The 25,700-nt window shown below is 42.8% G+C and overlaps 1 protein-coding gene and 1 non-coding gene across 3 annotated transcripts in view; both read left to right on the top strand.

The window, feature by feature from the left end:
• The first annotated feature begins 668 nt into the window (after positions 1-668).
• Positions 669-25,700, top strand: part of sh2d3ca (SH2 domain containing 3Ca) — a 65,295-nt gene continuing 40,263 nt past the window's right edge. For both annotated transcript variants that reach the window (XM_074689928.1, XM_074689929.1), the window contains exon 1: positions 669-1,180. In XM_074689928.1, coding sequence (XP_074546029.1) covers positions 1,100-1,180 — 81 coding nt within the window. In that variant the 5' untranslated portion in view covers positions 669-1,099. The remainder of the gene's footprint in view (positions 1,181-25,700) is intronic.
• Positions 8,037-8,165, top strand: LOC141805958 (U11 spliceosomal RNA). The gene has a single exon (XR_012599750.1). It is a non-coding gene; the product is annotated as a U11 spliceosomal RNA (small nuclear RNA).

Below are 25,700 nucleotides of genomic sequence, written 5' to 3'. Positions count from 1 at the left end.
CACACACACACACACACACACACACACACACACACACACACACACACACACACACACACACACACACACACACATTACTTCACCACAGGAACCAAAATTTAGTATCTCCCGTTATCTCCAAGAATATACTGTGTATATGTGTGTGTAGGTGAAATAAGAGGTGTAAATTTGCATGTGTGTGTGTGTGTGTGTGTGTGTGTGTGTGTGTGTGTATGTGTGTGTGTGTGTGTGTGTGTGTGTGCATATATTTCCCTGAGTGTTGCTGTGTGTGTGCTGTGAGGAGATTTGGGGGTTGGGGGGCACCCCTGTTGGGTTCCTTTCATGGCAAAAGAAAGGTTGGATTCCTCTGGGAGGCTTCTCTCCTCCTCCTTTCCCCTCTGCTTCTTCTTCTTCATTCATTATTTCATCTGCCATCTTTTCCCACTTTCCCCACTGTGTCCCGGCCCGCGAGCTCTCCAAGCCCGTGTCAGCATTGTTTTAGGACCGGAGCTGAGGGGGGGGTCATCGGTGCGGGGGTGGGTGGGGTTTTCTGCATGCAATTTCGACAGCACCTCTCTCCTCTGCTCCCTCCCTCCCTTCATCCATCCTCCCACCCTCTCCCTCTGACTCTCTCCCTCTGGTCCGCCCTCCCCCCACCCACACTCCTTTCATCAGCAAGCAATGAGGTAATCCCTCGCAGCCGCGTGAAGTGCAGCAAGTGCGGTGAGAGCGCAGAAGCCGGTGCGGGGCAGAAGCAGCAGCAGCAGCGGCAGCAGCAGCGGCAGTGACGGCGTGGACGAGATGTCAGGAGCTGTGATATCACTCGCTGTTTTCACTTCCAGCTGTTAGCTCCCAGCTCCTGGCAGATGTAGTTACCGGCAGCTGCTTGCAAGCTGTATCTTTTTGGGGTGTTAGCGGTTTAGCTCGTAGCTTGTTTCTGGATTTAGTGTCACTATGTTCAGAGGCTGTTAGCCAGGCAGGGAGAGCCGACAGAGAGGGAAGACGAGCAGGGCTGGGACGAGGTTTAGCTGGGCACCCTGGAGTGGGTAGAGGAGAGGAGGAGACAGGAAAAGAAGTGAAAAAAGAGGAGTAAGGGTTTGAGGGAAGGTGTGTGCCCACCATGACGGAGAGGTGTAGTCTGTGGAGTGCCCTGTCGGCTGCAGCATGCTGCTTCTACCGGGGCTCCTTCATGCAGGTGCAGGTGAGTTTGCATCCATCTCTGTGTGACATGTGTTGTGTTTACTGCAACAAAGTGCATTAAATGTCACAACTAAACATATGCTATCATCTTCCTTATGCCTTCTGACTTTCTGTACATTTTCTCTATGCATGCATGTGTGTGTGTGTTTGGAGGTTTGTGTGTATTCGTGGGAGGTTTGGCTCCTCTCCTGTGCCAGCAGCCGGTAATGTCAGGCTGCCTGCTCTAGCTGGCAGACTGATGATATCATAGGTGCTGTACAGTACTTGGGTGTCAGATGGACTGTGTAAAATCATGGCATGGAGGGAGATAGAGGGAAACAGTGTAAGGAGGGAGGCAGTGTGTGCAGGGAAGAGCACTGTATCAGTTTAACTATGGTCTAAATCCAGCTTCATGCATGAAACCTAATATCTGACCTTATTCCTGGGACAAAATGACACCCACAGTGTATATGTGTGTGTGTGCTCGGTGTGTTCAGTGTGTTTGAGACTTGATACCCGTTGATAAAAAGCTTGTGCTTTCAGATGATTAACTATCGAGGGACCGACAAAATCAAGTTTGTTTAAAAGGGATTTTGGGAACGTTGTGTTTTTCTCATGTGGTTTGAAAAGCTCCAAGGTTATAAGACATAACCAAACACTCTTTCAACATAAAACACAGTGTGCACTCAGACAGCTGACTTTGAGGAACCAGGAGATGTTATTGGCTCTGTACTGGACTAAGTTTTTGTGCTGTCAAAGAATATCTCCAAGTTTTCCCTCCCTTCTCCTCTCTGCCACGTTGTTGGTAGCCGACTGTTGTTGTAATTATAGATTCAGTCTAAATAGGAAAGCTGTGGAGTCATGTTTGTGTGCGGTGTGACTGAATTTCAGGGCAGTAATCCTTACATTTTGAGCCGGACTCTTCAGTGAGACGCTTGGAGTGTATTCGTGCTGGATTACTTTGTTTGGTTGTTCTGAAAAACACATGTCAATCCCAGAAAAACAAGCTCAAGGACAGAAAGAGTCCAATTTTTTTGGCGCTCCTCTGGTTTTGGAGGCGTCTGCTTTTGTTTAGAGTGAAGTGTTTCAGAGCTCACTAATGAAGTTATTTTAATTAATTCTGTCATGGGGCTCCTGTGTAGTGGTGCTTGTGGTACGTCTGTGTGTGTATGTGTGTGTGTGATAACAGAGGGGAGGAGGGGGTAAATTAATTAGCAGTCACTGAATGGTTAGAGTTAAGTGGGAGCTCTTTCTTTGTTAAAAAAAAAGAATGAATTTCTTAATTCACTGACACTTGGGTTTGTGAACAAACTGTGCTTTTGCCCACAGACTCGTATTGATCCCGTCCAATCCATCTTAATTAAACATGACCTGTCAGGCACAATCCTGTTTGTCACATAACACCGGCAGAGGAGCAATGCTCATTACTTGTTCTGAAAATTCAATGTCTTGTTGTTCTGTTTAATCTCGTATAGCTTGACTGATCATTTAGGCCATGTGGTGTCTAAGGGCGTATTCAGACCTGGACTGTTTGGTCCACTTTAAACGGACCAGGGTTTGTTTCCCACGCTGGTGCGGACTTTCCATGCAGGTGTGAATAGACACAAATGAACCCTGGTGTGGACCAAACAACCGGACCGAGACCCACTTTTTGAGGTGGTCTCGGTCCGCTTCCAAACAAACTCTGGTGCAGTTCGTGGTTCTCCGATGCAGGTCTGAATACAAACCAAGGTCCATCCGAACTAACTACAGGGTACATGCGCCTTTTGGGCCTAAAAAAGCCACCATAACCTTATCGTCTTTGGTTCATACCTGATCCTCCGTCTTCTGTTTAGCCACGCTGTTGCTGGCATGTTGTGGGTCAGGACACGCAGAGCATAGTGTCTCCTTGCTGTGCGCATTTGTCTTCGCTTTTCCAAAATGTGAAACAGTGTTGTTAAGCCTGCTTTGAAGGAGCTGCTCTTGGAACTGAAAATGATTTTGCAGCTCTAATAAGAGCACAAACACACATGTTTACCTCCATTTCCAGGTCTGTATTCTGTGTGCCGCCCTTTGTCAGTGCTGTCCAATGAGAGCACTGATCGTCACACACGTGGATGTGTTTACAGAATATAGTCCACTTGCAAAAGGTACAATCTGAATACGAACCGCACCAAACAAAAAAAATAATGTCTGCTTTTGGTCCAGACCAAACAAGTGGACCAAAGGACTTTTCTGGTCTGAATACAGCCTAAGTCTCCCCACTCAATAAACCCCCTTGCCTCTGAATGGCCAGCCCCTGGATGAGCAATGGGCAGACCTTTGTGTTTAATGCCTGCTGCAAAATGTGTCATGAACTCATCATTTTAGCACGACTTGCAAAGATATCATCAATTCATTGGCTGCCATTGACATCTATAGAAGTAAATTATGTTTATCGGTGGGGGGAGCCAGGGTCTGGCGAAGCTTGCCAATGAAAATCATGCTCGTAAACTTCTGGGGGGGAGAGCGGGGCGCTCTTTGGATGAGAACTCAGGATAGATATGAGGAGAAGATGTGATGACAGAGACACAGTGTTTGCAGTAGTTCAGAGAGAAAGAGCGTCTTAGGTAGTTTTGGTGTATACATAGTCATAGAAAACACACGTGGATGTGTTTACAGAATAAAAAACAAAAAAAATATAGTCCGCTTTTGGTCCAGACCAAACAAGTGGACCAAAGGACTTTTCTGGTCTGAATACAGCCTTCGACCATGCAGAGAACTTTGTCAAACTATAAACACCAAGAGGACTCTGATGCCCCTCTTCCACTCAAGCAGACCAGGGCCTAGTTCAGAGTTGTCTTGTATTGAGGCATGTATTTACACTCTTTCAACAAAGATGTTGATCTGAGTGTACCTGTGTCAGAAATACAGGAGAAAATACGCCCTATGTTGTGGGTATATTCTTTGAAATGTCAACATGCAGTCCCATGGTGCTTAAGTACCAGGATTCTTTGACTTTCACCTAAATGCCACATTAGATTTTATCCGTTGATCCATGAAAGAGGACCTATATGTCAAATATAAGTGAGTGAATCCACAGAGAACACATTGCATACATCATTACAGTCTCCCCTCCAAACTGATCAAGATGAAGGAGAGAAAGCTTTAAAGTTTCAGGAGGAAATAGAGAAACACTCTGTGTGTTTATGTGCATGCAGCGGTCTGAATAAAGTCGTAACAAAATCGTAAAGTCACAGCTGGGGGATCTAGTCCAGTTTGCTAGGTGTGGGCTGTTCAGATACTCACAGATTGTTTTTTTTCTTTTTTTTGGACCGTAAACAAAAATAGGGTCTGTTGGACACCACCACCTTTGATTGAAGAATCAAAGTCTTTCCATCCATCTTTTCAACTCTCTTAGATGTTGTTCTCCGTGGCTGTGGCTTGTACTCTGACTAAACAGATGCCATCAGCTCTCTGAGGCCTTCACCTTCCACTAAACTTAAAAGAAACAAATCTCCAGTTAACATTTAAGTTATTAACAGACTAATCTTCTTAGCCCTGGTTTTGTCACAATGATATGTGCTATCAGGGTTAGCAAAAATCAGAGACTGTCTTTTTTCTGACTCCACTATTTTCTCCTTGTGCTTTGACCTCATGTGGTTTACCATCGAGCTAGTTATTCACTGTAGAGCTGAAACGATTCCTCTAATGATTCGAGGTACTCGATTACAAAAATTACTCTGGTAATTTTCTCCGCCTCGAGGAATCGTTTAATTTTAAAAAAGATCAAAAAGTGGTATTTCAAATAGAGCTGAGGCCATATAAAGAGAGTTTTCGGACCCCTCAAGCTACCTCTTGTACAAAATAGCAACTAGCAATAAATCTAGCTTCTTTGATGGAGTTTGGAGACTAGTGGGTCATTCTACGAAACAGGTTCCATTTGGGTCCGCAACATTTGATGAGATGTAAAAGGCACAAAAAATGTGTCAAAGTGTGTTTACAAATTTTGGAGCTACCAAAGCAAGTGCTCTTTTTGACATGCTGTATCAGAAAATTCTATTTCTTAAAGAGGAAAATTTTCATTTAAAAAAATAACTGCGCTTTAACTAAACAAAAATTTATTTTATCCGATTACTCGATTAATCGATGGGATTTTCAGTGGAATACTCGAATACTAAAATATTTGATAGCTGCAGCCCTAATTTGCTGCACATTAACTTAGCTGTTTTTGTTGAAGTACTTCCAGACATCACTTTTCTTGACTGTCATGTCACAGGTGTAGCAGACGGTTCTGTATTTGTTCTGATTTTGCTTTCGGTGTAATAACATGTTCCTAGAGAGTTGTGGTAGCTGCCGTAAAACAGTTGTTTTTGCCGAAATCTGGTTTGGTGTTGAATCTGTCACCGGAGAAGTCACAAGTTTGTATGCCATTAATTATTTTCCTACCAAGTATCTTCAGTGCTGTGAAGACAAAAAGCTGCGTCACACATGTAACACTGTGTGTGTTTAAGTTATGTTGCCAAAAGCAGGGCTTACACGTGTGTATGAATAACAAGATGTTAGTTGAATAATGGCGTCAACAGCAAGTATTCAAATGCCTCTTTACTCGCACACATCCCTAGTGTAAACTACACGGGTGTAGTAAGTCTTACTGTGATAACACCCCTCCATCTGGTGTAAGCAGTTCTGTTGTCTATTCAGCAGAGGTGGTGCCCTCTGGACTAGTTTTTGCTGTCTTGAGGTCAGTTACCTGGTGGTTAGAACAGAAAGGAACTGGTTCCTGATCACGCACTAGCTCCAAACTAGCACTGGAACTGGCTTGGAGTGAAATGAGTTGGTGTTGTTGAGCTAAATCTTCTTACAGAGCCACTTTTACTACAGAAGCATTAATGAATGAAATGTGATCCAGACATGTAGAGAGAAGACATACATCCAAGATGTTTCAAGCCAAAGGGTGACATGTTTGTGCTGTAACAGTATTTTCCTTTCAGAGCTGAATCACACATTTAGAAGTGTGTTTCTAGATACTTCAGTCTGTATCTCTTTGCTGTCTGTTCACCACTGATGACTGTAGATTCATGCAGGCCTGAGTGTTCAGTATTGGTCAGTGAACGCATCATGCAAATCTGCTCAACAACAGAACACTGTCACCATTGTACTTTCTTTTTCTTCAGCCTCGATTAAAACAGATCAACGTCAAATTTTGAAGCTTTTAAACAATTATCGGCCAAAAAGGGTTTAATCTCGTAAACCAGTGTGTTTGCACTAGATTCATGAAGCACTTATTAACCCTGACACACAGAGACGATGTAGACACAGCGACAGGGCTGTGTGACCCCTGCTCATCAGCTGTATCAGAGCAGAGAGATTACATCTGATCCCCTGGTCTAGACTGCAGTATGCTAACTATTGACACACACACACACACACACACACACACACACACACACACACACACACACACACTGACAGTCATGCAGCTCAGCCATTGTGTCCGCATTATGCCCAGTGCTTCCAGCACATCTCTGTAACTGGGACAATGTAACTGTCCGCTGGACTCCTGCAGCGTTAAACCCTCCCTGAAACCCCCCATAAGAACACTCTCTTACACACACACACGATGCACACACACACACACACACGATGCATAAATGTAGAGACAGATGCATGGACACAAATACTCTGATGTGTCCCCCTCTTCTTCAATTTGATTGTTTTTGAAGTTAATCCTTTTTTTCTGCGAGCCACATTCTCTCTTTCCCGTTTTCTCCTCCCCCACCTCTCCCACTGTCTCTCCCTCTTCTTCCTCCCGGCTCCGTAGCCTGGTTCCCTGCTGACCTGACCAGCATGTGGCAGCGGTCATGCCAGCCAGCAGCCGGCCCCTCTGTCCTTTCGCGTTCCTACAGCCCGGCTGTATCTGGTACATTGCTGCCAACCTCCAACCCGGCAACATGGCACCTCTCTGCCACCCAGACCCCGTTACACTGCTGACCAAGTTTCTGTGCGAAGGGGTGTTACTGGACAAAAGAAAACAACATGGACAAGAAATACTTTATCACTAACCCTGGGGAAACAGAATGTCAAATAACATCTGAGGTGCTCAGTCTGCAGGCGGGCTGTGGTGGTGCTGATAGCGTCACACACAGTTGTCAGGATTGTAGAGGAGGGATGTTAACAGCCACCAGCGTGACTAACTAGTAGTCCCTGAGCAAGTAATATGGTCATAAACCCGCAGATTGACGGCAGCAGATCTGTTTCCTGGTCAGCCTGAATGTTCTGGATGCTGTTGATGGTGGTGGTATGGTCGGTAACGTGCTGATGCAGCCATGCCTCTGTAAAGCCACCATCAGAGCACGGGTGTAAACATAGCAGGGCTGCTGCACAACTGCATCAATAACAACAGCGCAGTGCTAGCTAAAGTCTGCCATTTCACTGTGATCTCTGCAAATGCACGAAGAGAGAGAAACAGCTAAAAGAAAAAACCAAAGAAAGATCTGATGTTTAGATAAAACTAGAAGTGCCCTGATACAACCTTTCACTTTGGATGTGATACTAATATTGCAGCCTTGAGTATTGGCTGATACCAATGGAATGTTAGAAGAGGCTTGATCAAGCGTTATAACTTCAAATAAGTGATGATGTTGATCATAACAAACCTCCCCGGTACTTTGCCAACAAGGGAAACTTTTACATGACAAGTTTTTGACAAGCTACATTCAGCTGTGACATCATTTTTGGATTTTAACAGAAAAATACTGCCTCATGGTCGACGTCACTTGTACTCCTTGGTTCTTTGTCAGCACCTTAACACACACTGATGTTGTGATCAGGTTGGGTCTGCATGCAGAATCTGGGCCCCGTTGGATGGAAGTCCTGGAGCGGAGTCTGAAATGGACTGCTACTATCGTAGTACTATAAAAAAGGGCTTCTGTCGTGTTAAGCACAGGTTGGTTGGGGTAATCCACTTTTCCTGTGAAATCGACGTCAAGAGATTTTGGAAACTTCTATAACAGGGGCTGATACTGAGCGCTCATCCTGGCACCCTGTCCTGTGGGGGCAGCAGTGGCTCAGCCCATAGGGTTACTTGGTTTTGCTGGTTGCTGGTTCGACCCCCGGCCCCCTGGAATTGTGCGTACTGAGAGTGCAGCACCATCAGCCTGTCCTCTCTAATCAGTGCATGTTTCTGTGCAAAGTGTGTTTGTGCGTGTGTGTATACCAGTGGGGAACCCTCAGGGCCTTCAAGGTATTCAGTGAAGGCCTAATAAAAAATATTGAAAGAATTTTTGTACTCCGAAATAATTATTTTATTTATTTATTTTGTTTTATTTTGTTTTTATTTATTTATTTTACTCAATGAAATCATAGCAATGAGTTTTATATTATTTTTATAAACTTGTCCTGGCAACAATGGGTTAATATGACTAAATGGAAAATGGACCAATCACAATTTTCCTGTTGATGGTATCTGGGTAAATCAGCGACACATTCTGGCCGGCAGGGCCTTCAGTAACAGCAACGAATGCCTGTGTAACTCAAGCGAATGTGGCCACAATTTGACGATGACAGCTGTCTTAGCCAATCATATTTTGTTCAGTTGTGGGCGGGATCATTTCCTGACATCTTCCGGGTATTCGCGAATACCTAGCAAGCACCCCCTCCCTGCTCCTCTGCACTCAGACGGGGCATATTTTACTTGACCAAAAACACAAATAAACGGACTCCCACCAAAAAAGTCTGATATCGGTCTGCATTCACGCTTTATTTAGAGAATTTTCAGCGCGTTACTTTCACACAAAAACACCGCTAAATAAGGCTCTAGTTCTCATCGTGTCGTAGAACGGCGCTACCTCCGCTGTAGAGCCACAGCTGGCTACGAGACTCTTGCCGCTTAGTGTATCAGTCCGCGCGCAGCGTGTAAGATATAAACAAACGCAGGTGGTCTGCCAGGACGAGGAGACACGTGTTTTGTGTGAAAGTAACGCGCTGAAAATTCTCTTCTTCTTATATGTGTTTTTGGTCAAGTAAAATATGCCCCGTCTGAGTGCAGAGGAAAGAACCTGACGAGCAGGGAGGGGGTGTTTGGTGCGAGCGCTCTGGGCTTCTGCTGCACTAAAACACTGCTGTAGGGGTAATTTCTGCCCTAAACCTTGTGATAGGACCCAACTTGTTCTATCCCGGTGTATCACTTATTTCACTAATTAATGGATAAGCCAAAAATATTGTTGCATTTTCTTTTCTCGTTAACGTGGAATCTGCGGTTTTAGTTGCAAGCTTTTGAAAACTGCCTTCAGAGTGGATTTTTTTTCTGAAACGCTACAGCCACCATTGCCATGTCAACAGCAAGCCAACGCTGAAGTCACGCTCCACTTTGAGCATGCCCATATACAGTTTAAGAGTACCGTTGTTGCGGTTGTGGCGGACTACCGTGTTGTGCTTGTGCTGCTTAATCTGCTGAATCTACTGACTGTCTTTAACACAATGTGCGTCTGTGCAGCCTGACTCTACTTCTACTAAAAGCTGCTTCTGGACAAGACAGTTATAGCTACTACAGGCCTGGCATGTTTACTGCGGCGTTTCAGTCCCTCTGTGTTTCTGTGCGTTTTGTAGTGAAACCCTGTCACGTGAACAGGGCCTCAGATGATGTACAGATTATAGAACCAGTAGAGATGAATACAAAGAGCTGCTGATTGTACAGTCCATTAAATCTATCAAAGAGGATAAAAATAATGTGATGCATCTCAGCACACATATATGTTTGTTTGTTATTGTCTTCTTCTAGTCATAACAACCCCAACATTTTGCTTTAAAAAAGGTTTTGTGTCTGAATTTATTATTTCATGTCATGATAAAGCTCTACATAATGCGACATGCTTTATGGAGATTTTCCCCTGCAACAAGCAGGTCATACATATTAAACTGGTCAGCTTTATTGCTCTGATGTCCCGACTGATGTCTCATCTGCACTTAATCCCTTTTCCCAAGACTAGTTCCCCTTTTTAATAACAAAGATTGCACTGAGGCCATCGGTGAGGCTTCCTGTCTGTAACACCTCATATATAAAATATACCTCAGCACTCCTCAGAGCCTGTGCCTCAGTCTTATTACATTTACAGCAACAGAAAAAAGTTTCATCATATATCAGCTCTCAGCTCTCAGCCATGTATTGTGTCCTCCCACAAGATGACGGAGAGCTTAGTGGGTTTGGGTCACTCACTCAGTCACAGCAGGTTAACCAGCACTCAGCCTGTAAGTCAGATCCCAGGAGGGGGTCTGGTAGTGGTTTTGTATTAGCTTTACCCATCCCAACTCTCAATCTAGTCCGTGCTAAGCTAGCTGTAGAAGATATCTTGCTCTTAATGCCCTGATGGGTGTGTGTGTGTCTGTCCCAGCCAGAAAAGGCAGCACGAGCCAATTGGTATGTTTTAGTATTGAAATATTCGCCGTGTAATCCCCTCCACTCCACTCCTCCTATCTCTCACTCCCTCTCACCCCGCTCCCCAAAGCTTTTCACCACAAATCCTCTTTTGGCGTGCCTGCCTGTCACACCCTCCGGCGCATAGTGTGAAGGGCAGCTGTACATGTGTGTGTTTTTGTGTGTGTGTGTGTGTGTGTGTGTGTGTTTAAATTGCCTTGTTGTTGAGTCCATATCCTCGTTAGAGTGCTGTGATGTTTTTGGCAGTAATGAGGAAAATCCTGTGTGTGTGTGTTTATGTTTCATGTGTGTATGAATATGTGTGTGCACGGCGCCCCAGACCATCCTGAGCTTTGTTCTCTGTTCACATTTCTCTGGTCAAAGCTTGCTTTGGTCTGGAATGTCTGGATTAAACAGAGACTCAAACCGTCACATCTTATGCTTTACTTTCTTTTAATTGGGAGCGTTAACCTGTTTCTAGAGCAGCAGCTTGAGAGAAGAATTAGTTTAAGTCTGGTTAATTAATCAGAAATTGTTTCGATAAATTACTGTCTCCAGATTTATTCCATGTTGACATCCTTTTGAAGATTCCTTGTCTTGAGATCTGAGAGAGTCTGTTTATCCGTCTGGTGGTCAGTTCTTCCATCACTGATCCACCAGTCACTCCATGTGTTTCATTATTGTATTATAATGTAATAAAGCTAAATGTTTAAGGGGATCTGGAGCTAAGCCTTGTTAAAATTAAGTGAGGGAACAGTGAGGGCGTATTTTATGGGTTCGCTTTTTTAAGCTTTTCCTGTCCATCTAGAACCCCATAAGTCAATCATGATTTACAGCTTAAAAAAGCTATTTTTCTCACACTGATGTTTAAGAAAAGCTTTATTTCAGCTAACACTTCTTTTTAACTGATGTTTCTTTAAGGGCGTATTCAGACCTGGACTGTTTGGTCCACTTTAAACGGACCAGGGTTCGTTTCCCACGCTGGTGTGGACTTTCCATGCAGGTGTGAATAGACACAAACGAACCCTGGTGCGGACCAAACAACCGGACCGAGACCCACTTTTTGAGGTGGTCTCGGTCGGCTTCCAAACGAACTCTGGTGCGGATCGTGGTTCTCCGGTGCAGGTCTGAATACAAACCAAGGTCCATCCGAACTAACTACAGGATACATGCGCCTTTTGGGCCTATAAAGCCACCGTAACCTAACCGTCTTTGGTTCATACCTGATCCTCCGTCTTCTGTTTAGCCACGCTGTTGCTAGCATGTTGTGGGTTAGGACACGCAGAGCATTGCGTCTCCTTGCTGTGCGCATTCGTCTTTGCTGTTCCAAAATTTGAAACGGTGTTGTGAAGCCTTCTTTAAAGGAGCTGCTCTTGAAACTGAAAATGATTTTGCAGCTCTAATAAGAGCACAAACACACGTTAACCTCCATTTCCAGGTCTGTATTCTGTGTGCTGCCCTTTGTCAGTGCTGTCCAATGAGAGCACTGATCGTCACACACGTGGATGTGTTTACAGAATATAGTCCACTTGCAAAAGGTACAATCTGAATACGAACCGCACCAAACAAAAAAAATAATGTCTGCTTTTGGTCCAGACCAAACAAGTGGACCAAAGGACTTTTCTGGTCTGAATACAGCCTAAGTCTCCCCACTCAATAAACCCCCTTGCCTCTGAATGGCCAGCCCCTGGATGAGCAATGGGCAGACCTTTGTGTTTAATGCCTGCTGCAAAATGTGTCATGAACTCATCATTTTAGCACGACTTGCAAAGATATCATCAATTCATTGGCTGCCATTGACATCTATAGAAGTAAATTATGTTTATCGGTGGGGGGAGCCAGGGTCTGGCGAAGCTTGCCAATGAAAATCATGCTCGTAAACTTCTGGGGGGGAGAGCGGGGCGCTCTTTGGATGAGAGCTCAGGATAGATATGAGGAGAAGATGTGATGACAGAGACACAGTGTTTGCAGTAGTTCAGAGAGAAAGAGCGGCATGATCGTGAGAAAAGAGAACAAAGATCATGGAAAGGATCAAAGGATGGAACGGCTGAGATGCTGAGATGAGCACTATATAAAAGACTGTTTTCTCTGTTTTTTTTTTTTTGATCAAAAACAGGAAAAGGACATGAAAGAGGAGAGTCCACTTGTCTTAGGTAGTTTTGGTGTATACATAGTCATAGAAAACATTATTTTCTGGGTCTTGAAAAAATGGTCAAAATGCTCTGAAAATGACTGACAGCCACTGAGTTCAGATCTTGTTCTATTTGCAAAATGGAATATTTGAGAAGACAGATTCAGGGGTTTCTACAACATGTGAACATGAAGCGGTTTGGAAATCTGTGCACATGTGGTATGAACGCCCAGGATTTTTACTTTAGACCCATTTCTGAAAAAAAAAGAAAGCATAAAGTCATCAAAATTAGATCCTCCCATCCTTAAAGATACATTGTGCGGGAATAAGCATTGAGTAGTTGTATACCATACAAATAACATGTTTTGATGTACAGACACTTTGATACGTCAACAGTCATCCAAGTGGGGACTGAACAGGTACAGACGGAATCAAAATGGTTATTTAATACCAGATTATAGCCAAATAGGTTTCCTATAAATGGAAAGTAATACTTAAAAGTGTAACTGCATAACTCCCTGGATATGAAAATGACTTTGTTTTGTTCATTTAGAGTCAGCCTATTATGTTTACAGAAGACGTGGGCCCCATCTACAAAGGCGGCTGTTTTGCACAAAACATCTCAAATGCTGTGGTTGGAAGAGGTCGACAGTTGTGGTTGTGTGTGAAAGAATTTCCATAGACGTTATTGATCGTTAATATTGACAGATGGAGGATCACAGTTGGCATGCATCACAGGAGGGCTGGGCAAGGAGTGTTTCAGTCTAGAGTATTATAATTTCTGCGCACTAGATTTCCCCCCATGCTGACATCCATTCTGAATTCTCTGTGTTTGATCTTCATTTTGGTGAAGGAGGTCAGAGTTAAGACTGAGAGTTCAGTAACCCTTCAGCTGTCAGTCTCTGAAAGGCAGAGGGACCACTTTGATTCCTCAAAATATACTAAATGTGCTTTAAGGTCGGCTGATAAATGGTTCAATGTGCCTTTTGCCAGTTAAAGTTAACCAAATTGAAGAGTTTACTGTACTTGAAATCCAGCTTTAGCTTCAGCCCTAAATGTGTTCAGTGGTTTGTCCACAGAGAAAGGGTTTGGTGAAAGAGCTGTGAGCATTGTAATTGACATTAATGTGATCACGCTGTCTCTCAGAATTGTGTCTGTGGGCTTTTTATGCTTCACCAATCCAAGCACATAATGAGCTCACCATTCAAACAAGTGAAAATGCAAAAACATAATGGTGTCATCTCATGACTGTGAGCTGCAGGCCAGGATCACAGAGGTTTCCAGCCCAGTGCTTTAAGCAATCATCTGCTGTCTTTCTGGACATGATAGAAGACAGCTTTGAGATAGAGAAACATAAGGACATGGTGTAGACCCTTTAAACCCAGGCAGAGGAGAATACCTGCCTGTGGGTCAGAGATGGAAATGCCCTTTAACTCTGTGTTATAATTATCTTCTCCTCTCTCAGCGTTTAAGGAGTGGGGCTCAAAGTAATTGCTTTGGTGAATATTTACATATTTTATCTTTTGGTGCCTTTCCCTCTGAAGAAACTCATGAATGTTTAGCGCTGATCACTGATCCCACTGCCACACTCATGTTCCACTTTGTTTTCCTTTGTTCTGTTTGCTGAATCAAAGTTTTATTATTTAAACAGCAGGTTTCTTTGAATCTATGAATGGCAATAGATCTGTTATAGTATAAACACAGATTTTTTTTCACTGTGTTTTAGCATTTTCAGATGAAATGTTGTCATGTAAATGGGGCCTAAAACTCAGAGGAAAATCTGGAGCTATTTCAGGTCAAAACAATGACAACTAGCACCATACAAATGCTAATGATAGAATTCAGCTACCAGCATGCCAAAGCTGCTGTTACCTTAAAAGTGGCTAAATAAACACTAACCTTTAAAGTGTAACACCTGACAGGGGATGCCTAGCTTTATTAACCCATGCACTTGACTACCCATCAGCTAACAGCTAAAGCTAGCATTGAGAATGTCCCCACCTGACACAACAGTGTACTTTTCGACCTTTGTTGTATTAAACAACTATATAAATGTCTTTATATATATATAGCTACTGCAGGGGTTCCCGATCTTTGCAGCCCCCCTTGGGTGGTCTTGTGGCAATAAAGATGTGGGGAAAACAGATCAAACGTTTTCTGTTTACATGGTTTTAAATGAAATTGGAATCCTATTTGTGTTTATAATTTTACAATAATGGAGGAAATATGCAACACCCTCACTGTTTTGTAATTCTATATTTAGCAACTGTATCGCCAGATGGCAGCTGGATTGTGGCGTAATGCAAACATAATTTTTTGAAAAGTCATGATAAGGGTTGGAAAAATGCAGATGGTCCAAGATTGTAAAAACAGCATCCTGGACCAATTAATATAGAGCTCATTATTTACATTTTTGGGAGCATTAGCATTCCCAATTTCAAAAGGTTAGGAACACCGACAAAAATTTTGGAGTAAAAATGACATCATTGTTAATATATCACTGCACCAAAACAGTAATGTGAATAGGTTACAATACAGGAGGATATGTGGCCAAATTAGTCCCAATTTCAAGCACTTACCAAAAGCTGCCATCAGACAACAGCTGCTATAAACACATATCAACGTTTAAGCTTACTTATGAAAAGCCAGGAATATACAGCCTTCCTACTACCTTCCTTTGGCAGATCTCGCTAGCAAGTTACAGCCAGAGGTTATAGGTCTAGTGGTCATTAAAGGGTTAACAAGTGTGATGTTTACAACCTAAAGACACAGCACTGTGACATAACAGTATCTGAGTTTGTGTTTTCTGAGTGTGATGGCAGCTGTATGGTGAAAAGACTGAAGAAAAGAAATCCTTTCCTCCTTCTTTTTCCTTATCTCCAGCTCTCTGTTCTCACTCCGTCTCCTCTTTGTACCATGCTCATTCAAAAACTCCAATTCTCAAATTCTTTTGAGTTTGGAGATGAATGAAGTCAGGAATCTGCTAGTTTTACAAGCAAACCTTCAGAACTGACAGGGAGAGATGAGGAGAAAATTCCTCTGAAGTCTCTCCATTCACATTCCCACTGAAGAAATGACACGCCTGTCTGTGGATCCACACGTACACACGGCGTGCTCACATATGCTGGGAGCGTCACAGCTGAGAGGGAGTGTGGCATACTGAAGGGATTTGGTGCAGGCGGCTGCCAATTGTTTGCCCTCTTCATCTTTGACCTCAGCTGACCCCAGAGGACGTGGAGGTTATTGGATCACACAAGCGGCTGCAGCTTTAAAGGCTCAAATCTCCCACGTGGAACAAAAAGGCATTCCTGCATGGGGAGGTCCACTCTTGTGATTTTGGCACCTATTGTTTCATCCAGGGAGCCAGGCCCCCTGGATGATGGGTGCATGGTGACTGAGCGTTATAAACCCCTGTTGTCCGAACTGATACCAGTTCTGGACGGCCTGGTCTCAGTTCTGGGCAGTTAGAAGACATCAACTTCAGCTTCAGCATCTTCAAAATCTTTCTAAGCAGTGTGGGAAGTATTTCAGGATTTTCTCCCGCAGCACTCTGAAATCTTATTTTAAAACGATCTATTTATGTAAGCTGAATAGTCAGTTCAGAGTCCGTTTGCCGGGGATAACATATATTCTTTGGGTTACGGTTTCCTGGCTTTCTGTGCCAGTGTTTCTGATTCTCTCTGTTCTAATTTCTAATAACTCCCTCTGGGTCGAGTGTATTTGACTTACAGAAGGCCCTGGACCTCTGCGGAGTGTTTTAATGCATCATTTTAAGAGAAAAACCCCGGGCTGTTAGAGCGTCTCTGGGTGATTTGCAAGGAGTAGCTCAGAATGGCAATGAACGCACACTTGCACACACTCCTTTCTCTCATACTTGTTTTTTCACACGCATGCATGCCTGCGCATACAATCAAGACACTTCAAATTCAGGGTTTGATAATCCTTTTTCCTGTATTTTTTTTAAGGTCAGTGATTTTATTTAGTCCTTTAGCTGTCAGACAATGTGCGATGCATTCAGGGTCTTTTTCACAGTTCACAGCTGAAACATGTCTCAGATACATCTTTAAATAGTTTCTTTTTCGGTTGACTGGCTGACAGGGCAGGAAGTGTTCTCTTTAAGAGATGGAGAAGACAGATGGAGCGCTGCTTTTCCAAAGGTTCTAAGAACATTTTTCAGGTTTAAACCAGGCAGAAAGAAGGCGTTAATAAGACCCAGATACAGATACTGATAAGAGATTAAAGAGATTTAACTGACTGGAATGTGATGGCTTTGCTGCATCTAATTCAATTCAAATGAGATTACATCCCTGCTAATAAGATGGAATTTATGCAGTGTGGACAGTGAGATCATGTGTGAGAACATGCATAGCTCATACATACACATGATTGCTGGATTTCTGCAGGGGTTAGATGAAGCACAGACAGATATGAAGACTCTGCAGCGACTCTGTTATTAAGTTTCTGGTGTGTGAAAAGTGTCCAGACATAGACGGGTAATGGATAAGGCAAAAAACATCCTGCAGGATGTCTTCAATTGTATTATCATGGTTGGAGAGATGATTAGAAGTATCTGCTTTTGTGCTCTAGTCAAATGTTTCATATAAACTCGCTAACTCAGTGTACGCAAAGGAGACTGGGAGCCAGTTTGCTTTTTGTTTTCACACGTGGAATCTTGGAAGAAATCCCAAAAGCTATTACGAACCTGGGAGTGACATCATGCTCTTAAAAAAGGGGTGAAGGGGGTGAGCAGTGGGAGGTGTGGGTGGGTAGAGAGGGGGAGGGGAGTGTGGAGCGTGTCAGAGCAGGAGAGGAGAGTGGGAGAGTGAATGCACAGCACTTTGTAACAGGCTATCAGAGGCTAATTTCCCATGAGCATCTCTTTGAGGAACGACTCCGGTGTCTCTCGAGGGAGTGTTTACACTCACACCCTCACACACACACGCACACACAGAGGAAGCCTAGTCCTTTTCTGGTCCATGTTTCCTGTGTTGCATGAAAGCAGTAGCAAGGGCAAGGCTCTTGCAAGGTGTGCACGCCTAGATAAAAAGAGGTGTGTGTGTGTGTGTGTGTGTGTGTGTGAGAGAGAGGAAGAGATAGAGTGTGTGTGTGCATGTTTAGTTTATTGCAACATCCCAGCTAGCAGTAAAAGCTCCATCTGCATCACCATGACAACAGCCTGGTAACAACAAGGAGACAACACCCATATCAACCCTCCCAACCCCCATCAGATGTGTGTGTGTGCAAGGAGAGTGTGTGTGTGTGCATGCTTGATTACGTGCATATTTGATAGTGTGCATTTAAGTGGAATTTATATATACATGTGGATGTGTGTGTGTGTGTGTGTGTGTGTATGACTGAGACAGGCTCCATTAGGGAGCATCCCAGCAGGTACTGTCTGTCTCTGAGTGATGGACACGGCCCTAATGGCTCTGCCTGTATGTATCTGCTGGGAGTGGTCACACAAACACACACATGTGCGCACTCTTTCACACACACACATGAAGACACACACACACATACACAGGCTCCATTGCTGCCTGTGTATGAATGGAAGTGATACCTCAGTGGCGCTCTCCCCTGTCTGCCTCAGCTCTCTGCTCAACCTCCAGGAAGAGATGACATCATCGTTGGCCAATGGCATCACAGCTGTAGGGCGTGCTTTGTTTTGACGATCCAGGGTCGGTTTTGTGTGTAGGTGTTTGTAATGGGGATATGGAACTGATTGATATGCAGCATGGTCTACCTTTGGGATCAAACTGTTCCTCTTTTCTATCTCAACTCAGTGTTTTTACTCATTTTTTCTGTCCTCTTCCTTTTTCTTTGAGTCTGTTTATGTATTTCTCATCCCCCTCTTTTTATGTTATACCTGGACTGCTGCATCATCATCATCATCATCATCATCATCACCATCATCACCACCTCTTCCTGTGCTGGTTTTTGTTTGTGCGTCAGTCTCCAAGGCCAGTCAATAGGTCGCTGTTTCCGTTGTGACTCTGCAAAATTTCTGTGCGAGTGTGTGCTGACTCAGCAGAGAGTCGGATGTCACAGTGACCGAGTTCTTGATAAAGTTGTTTATGACACACTTCCATGCTTTGACCTTCTGTCCTGAGTGAGCATTTGCATCATGGATTTGTGGCCATGGTGCTGTTTATACTGAATGACGTGTCCTTATCTCTGGAGACATAGATTCCTGTGTTACTTACACCTATAAAATGGTATCAATGAAGGGGAAAATGTATATTTTGTTTGTTTTTGGCAGTAAAATGTTCTGTTCCAGTTTATGCTATTTGGCAACTTTTGATCGGTATTCCCATGCTTAGCTAAGCTAACTGCCTCCTTGTTTCAGCTTCATGTGGAATACCTTTGTTGATTGTTCAAAAAGAGGGGTGACCTGACAGCTGTCCCAAGGTGAGGCCAAAATGTTTTGAGCCCCCCTTGTATGTCTGGTTGTAATATAGGTTATAGAGCTTGTCTATCCATGTTAACAGACAGGTGGTGTGTCAAACTCCAAAATACACATCCATGCTTGGTTTCTGTGACAGAAAAATGCAGCTCTCATTATTATTAATTTTTATCTTCAGCTGTGACATTTTAAAGAAGTTTGGTGTTTTATTAGTTATTTGATGTTAAAATATAATCTGTAATGCCAGGTTGAAATCTCTTTTCACAAATGCAGCTCCTGGGCTCTGTGCTCAGGAGCTTCAGAGTAAAACCAGAATGATAAGAAGAAGTACCAAACATGTAGCCTTAGCGAGCACCACCAGCCTGTCCTCCTTACAAGTGAATAACCATATATCAGCGCTGATTTGAAATGCTCTGGTTAAATAGTTGTATGAAAGGGAAACTTGACACACCTATGCACAATTCAACTTGACTCTATTTGCTAAATCAAAACTATGGAAAACTGAGCCGTGCAGCAATGTACCATCTGTTTTCTATACTTGTTTATATCCAGGTAGGAGATCATTATAGCGTTGCAGCAGTTGCTATAAGAGCCCAGGCTAACGCAGAGTGGTTCCACTACTTCTACCTTCTAAATGGGGCCAATGCCAACACTTGATGTAGGGAAATGCAACAACAATAGTTGAATGATGTTAACTGGTTAGCAAAGGAACCAATAGGGACACATGATAACGCTGGTCTTTGTTAGTTTCTGTGCATAAGCCCATTTTGTGAGAGACTCATAACTCTGTTACGTTGCTTTTGGTTAATTTATGGCTCCCAAATACACCTTGAATGTAATTATCAACAAAAACAACCCCACACATTTTGCCATCCACTTGTTGTTCAAATAAAAATGAAATAAAGTTTATGGAACAGAGAGACATAAAAATTTCAAAGTTCTCTAATGAAGCCTGTCAAAGCCAGAGAGCTCAGTCCTTCAACATCTACAGTGCAAATGAGTTTATTAACTCTCACGGTTCAAAAAGAAACAAGGGGTTACAGCTGTATTCCAAATTCTGGCTGAGTTTCAAAAAGAAAAGCTGATTAATTGTCTGCTGTCAGTCACTGATTAATTAATAAGATGCTGAGTCACCATATGTGCTTTAGCTTCAAGCAAATCCTTTATTGGAAGTACTTAACACAGGCAGTAACTGAAGCATATAATTTATAGACTTTAATAAGTACAAGGTGAATTAATCCAAAGCTTTTAATTTAAAGTATCATAAAAATGTCATTTTTTTATATTTGGAACATTCTTCTGATTATCTGTCACAGAACCACATTCACAAAGAAGCGACATTCATTTGGTTTTTCTTGTTTTATCTCAATTGAAATCACGAGTTAATGATTATTACAGCTCCCATTGTAATGAACCAAGGTCCTCTTCAGGTCCCCCCTCCCCCCATGTGGCCTCTCCACTGTCTGTCCTTCAGCCGCTGCTTTCTGTCTCTCTCCTATGTCTCTCTCCTGTTTAACTGCACTGGAGAAATGCATTGTGGGTTTGTGGTTTTCCTATCACACCTGTCACTGCAAAGATAGATGGTTTCAGTATGGATGGTAATGACACTGGCTTGCAGTTAAATGGCAAGTAAGGACTGACATTGTGTGTGTGTGTGTGTGTGTGTGTGTGTGTGTGTGTGTGTGTGTGTGTGTGTGTGTGTGTGTGTGTGTGTGTGTGTGTGTGTGTGTGTGTGTGTGCGTGCGCGCAATTGGCTGCAGTATATGTTTAAATTCAGGCATGCATGGCTGCACCTGGACAATTGTATGAGAAATGTGTGTTTCTTTTGTATACATGTGTGTGTGTGTGAGAGTGTGTGTGTGGGGTGGGGTGATACAGATGAGTCCTGAGACCTTTCATCCATCAGTTTGACGACCTTTTACCCCAGAAAGGCAGCAAATTAGCCATTAATGGTGCATCCCAGGATTGAGGAGGATGAAGGCAAGTGGCACAGGCCTGGGGGCTAATTGTGTGTGTGTGTGTGTGTGTGTGTGTGTATGTGTGTGTGTGTGTGTGTGTGTGTGTGTGTGTGTGTGTGTGTGTGTGTCTGTGTCTGTGTGTAAGTGGGTGGTTGTGTTTGGGCCAAGCAGGGCAGAGTGTTTGTAACTGTGTGTGAAAAATGATCAGGTATGGTTTTGAGATCATCCTTTCATAGTTTTCTAACGTTTACATCTTAAATTGTGTTTTCCCCTGAGCTGCTGAAAACCAAAGGTTAGATTTGTGTTTCTGGACGAGTGAATAAATGCCCCAAGCATCGTTCAGCTGTCAGTGCTGGTCCCTACTGATCCCTGCTGTCATAGACACCAGTGATTTTGGTTTCAATCAAAGACAAATGAAGGGTAAATCAAAGGAGACTCATAAAACTGGGGCTTTGACATACAATTTGCAAGATTTGGGCATTCATCTGGTAAACAAATTTATTTCACCACTTATCGCTGTTGACTGGAGCCTTTCCCAGCTGTCTTCATACCAGAGGTGGGGTACACCCTGGACTAGACGCCAGTCAATCATAGAGACAGATAACTTTTCAGGAAAGAGTCAGTGCATGTTAGGATGGATCAAGATGGTTTGATCCATCAGCATCTTTACCCTTTTTGCCGAACAATTCCCCTATCTATTGTTTACATTGAGCCAGAGCTGCCAGACCTTACATTGGTGTCACATGACGTGCCACTAGGGATGGGCATTGATAAAATTCTATTGATACTAATGCCCTTATCGATTCTACCAATCGAATCGATTCTTTACCAATTCCTCCTGTGAAAATTTTCTGTAAAAAGTAGCTTTACAGTTTTTCTGTGTCAACAACATTAGATTGAGTTTATACATGAATAAATATGTAATTGGTCACTGGATCTGGATATCTCTAGGCGTACATATTCAGAAATAAATAAATATTGCACGTAACTTTCATTTGCCTGTTAGCATTTGACAATCAGAGTCTTCAGTATTGTTTACGAATACTAACTGTGATATGTTTCTGTGATGAAAGTTGAAGTTCTATTCTGAAGCCAAACCCGATGTATGCTAACCACTAGTATATCAATGCAGTTTCCCATATATGTTAGCATCAAGTTAGCGCTATTTTGTTTGTTTTTGGTAAATAAGGAGATTTATAACATGTTAAATGTAGTGAAAAAGAATCTAGTGTGAGAGAGTAATGCACATTTTTTTGTGTGTTCAGTTCTTCAGTAAAACTTAGAGCAAAACGATAACGATATTGATGGTTTGGAACATTTTTGTAGATTCTCAACAGGAACTGGTTTTCGAATCCCATCCCTACGAGTCACATGTCAGTCACGCTCATCAGTCAGCTGCAGAATTTCCAAGGGAGGTTGGAGAGATTGAAGGTTTGGCTTCACTTTACCAAAAATTACGCTAACAACGCAAAGTGCAATTAGTGCAAAGCTGTCACATCATGCATCAATTTCTACATAACCACAGTAAAAATTTCAGGGTTTGAGTAGAAAATACTACCATTTTTTTTTAACTCAGCCAAAGCTTTTATGTTATTGGTCCAAAGAGGGTACAGGACTTTACAGAACTTGAATATAAAGGTCCAAAGGTAGCTTAAACAGTAAAAGGAACTAAAATTTAAGTGTTGATGATGACAAAAGAAGAGCTGCTTGAGTTCTTTAAATGTGGTTGCATCAAACTTAGGTGCACACTTGTCTCCTGCTTTTCCCCTCTGCCTCCTAATGCACCACTCTCCCCACGCTCTGTCTCTCTGTCTCTGTTGCTGATGGAGCACAGTAATGGTCTCACTGTTGTTTTATATCAACACACACTAACACATGCACACAAACAGCCACACACCCATACTCTGCAGACAGGCGGAGTGGATCAGAGCAGGAGTAAGCGCAGAGAGGGGGAATGATATGATGTGTGGTTGAGAGGATGGCAGGTGAGAGCAGAGAGGGGGAGAGATGAGCTGACAGTGGAGAGACAGACACAGGGACGAGGATGGCTGACGCAGAGGTGAAGGAATAAAGGAAAACTTAGTGTGGAGATAAAAAAAGAAAGATAGGAGTAAATCAGAAGGTAATGGAGTGAGTACGAAGGATAAAAGCGTCCATATTAAGAGGGGAAAAGTGGGATGTGGGGTGGACGGATCGATCTGGATGCTGGAAAGAAAAGAGGAATGAGACAGCTGGGCCTCCTCCTCGGTTTAAGAGGAAAATCAGGGTTTCCCAGAGACTCTGGAGCCAAAAGCAAAAACGCAGTGGAAAGAAACAGAAAGCTTTATGATGACTCAGAAGTGTGTGTGTACATCCAAGCTATCTATAAATTGCACAGCAGAGAGGAAGAAGTGAAGGATGAGAGGCAGGGGAACGCAGGCGGAAAGGAAGCAACTCTACAGTGAAGCTTCAGTCCTCGTTTGATTGCTCTGAGCTTAAACCAGCCCAGAGAGATGGACCGGGTCAAGACAGCTTTTCCAGTCAGGGCCAATAAACATCCTGAAGGGGAATCATCCTGAAAGGCTTCCTGTGGGATCCCTCATATATAATACAGTGTCAAGGATTTATTCGGTATCACTGCTAAGTGTGCATTATTAATGTAGGCTGCACAAGGGTGGCTGTGGTATAACAGAGTGTGGAGGTGTCCATGTTTGGGCACAGTATGAGTGAAATATCTTGCTTCTCAGATTTTAACCCAGACACTGCCACATTTCTGACTTTCCAATAAAACACCAATAAATGATTGGTGTTTTATTATATGTTTATATGTATTATTGGCAATAATCCTTCAGGTGTGTGTAGTCCACAGCAGAACAGATTCTTGTATTGGTCTGACCATGCAATCAGTGGCTCTTGTGTTTGTGTCTCCCCCTCTGCACAACCAATCTGGTAATGAACACAGTCATCTTTTCTTCAACATCAAATAGATTGTTAAACTTTTTGGAAAAAATGTTATGACTTCAAGTATGTTTGGGAAAAATTTATTTAAAGTGTATTCAAATTTTCTAGTGTGACAGTCTATTATTTCTTTATGTATGAAAATGTATACATCCCTTTCAAACGATGTACCGTCACTGCTCAGATACTTCAGTGAGTTCGTTACAATGGCATTGCTGTTAACAAATACAACCACCAGGGGGGGCAGCCCAGAGTCAAAAGTTTAAAACTCAAAAACAATCATAGGGACTGTGGTGGAGGTATTGCTAAGGTAGCTCTTGCATAAAAGACAAAAACTGAGGCAGCGTTGTAGGAGGCAGCAGTCAGTAAAGCTGTTAAATAAAAATGATTGTCTTCAAAAAGTTTTGCCATTGTTACTTCTTCTTTGTGTCTCACTAAAGCTAGGTAGTAACAGCAACACTCTACAGTTTAAGGTGGTACTGCCTCATTTGGGCAGTACCCATAAGCCTTATTGAAACATACAGAAATACAGACAAAATAAACACAGAGCACAGACAGAAGGCTCCATCTGTATCAGGATGTGTACTTAACATTGAGCATAAATGGGCCAAAAGGGGCAGGCTTTTGAATCTGTACTGCAGGCAACCATTAGGGGGAGCTCTAGAAGTTGTGGCTTCACTTTGGATAGTGGTCCATTTTTCAAGTGACAACAATTTAGCAATAACAAATAAAAAGAAGCCTGCTCGAAGCCAACGTGAGTAGATATAAAATAATAATAATAATAATATAAAATAAATAAATGCAATGTTAAACTTGATGGGAATAAATCTCATTGTAAAAATAGTGTTGTTTTTCAATCAATTTCACAGGTGTCTGGTTTTAAAACTCCATACTTGCCAGATGGTGGCTTTGAACAGCTGTTTTCTGGCTGCACTGTAACTGCATCAAACAGCTGTTGAAGAAGTCATCGTTAGGGACAGTTGATAGAAAAGGAGATGTAGTGCTGTCACTGCTGTGAGATTCAGAAAAAGGAAAGTTTGTGTGATCTGGCGTAAAATGTAAATCTAAATTGCATGCTGGTGTGATTGTATTCAGCCTCAAGTGGACACTCTTGGTACTGCAGTGGCTCATTTTTCACGACAGGAGGTGTCTGATCGGTTGGAACTGGAACCTTACTGTAATGTTTGTATCATGGGTGGATGTGTGTTAAAGAGTGCTTTGCTGAACCATCACATCAGCTGCTTTCTGCCTAGTCAGGCTGATTCAACCATGTTTGTCTTGGAAATTCAATCAGGACATGTCATTTCTGAGTTTCTCATGTATGATAATCTGTGCCTCCTGTTATTCACCACAGAAATCACAGCCCAACCCATTGCATCAGTAAAAATGACCTGAACTATCAGTGAGTCTTTCAGTTGTGTATTTGTGATTAGAAGTCCCACAGTGACCCAAACAAAGATCTAGAAACGTAACTCCCAAATGTTGTTTTTTCTCCTAAATCCTCTCAGTCATGTTGGCAGAGGCCCAGGTCACCACACACTGTAATGTGTGTAAATTTAAAGCATGAGTCATTGTAAGAAAACAGCAGAAATGGCTGCTACATTGAGTGGGCTGATGAGCTAATTGTTTTCTCTGGTGCTGCTCCATGACTTTGTTTTCAGCTGCTGTGCTGCTTTGACTATTAGATTTTAATTAATGTGGAGTGAGTTCTTGGCAGTAAAGTTGCTTTTTAATGCATTC

This window comes from Halichoeres trimaculatus, unplaced genomic scaffold (genome assembly GCF_033239565.1).
Source record: "Halichoeres trimaculatus isolate MK-OKI-2021-1 unplaced genomic scaffold, fHalTri1.1 fHalTri1_scaffold_16, whole genome shotgun sequence".
Classification (NCBI taxonomy): domain Eukaryota; kingdom Metazoa; phylum Chordata; class Actinopteri; order Labriformes; family Labridae; genus Halichoeres; species Halichoeres trimaculatus.
Note: the sequence above shows the minus strand (reverse complement) of the source record. Positions and strands in the feature narration are given on the sequence as shown.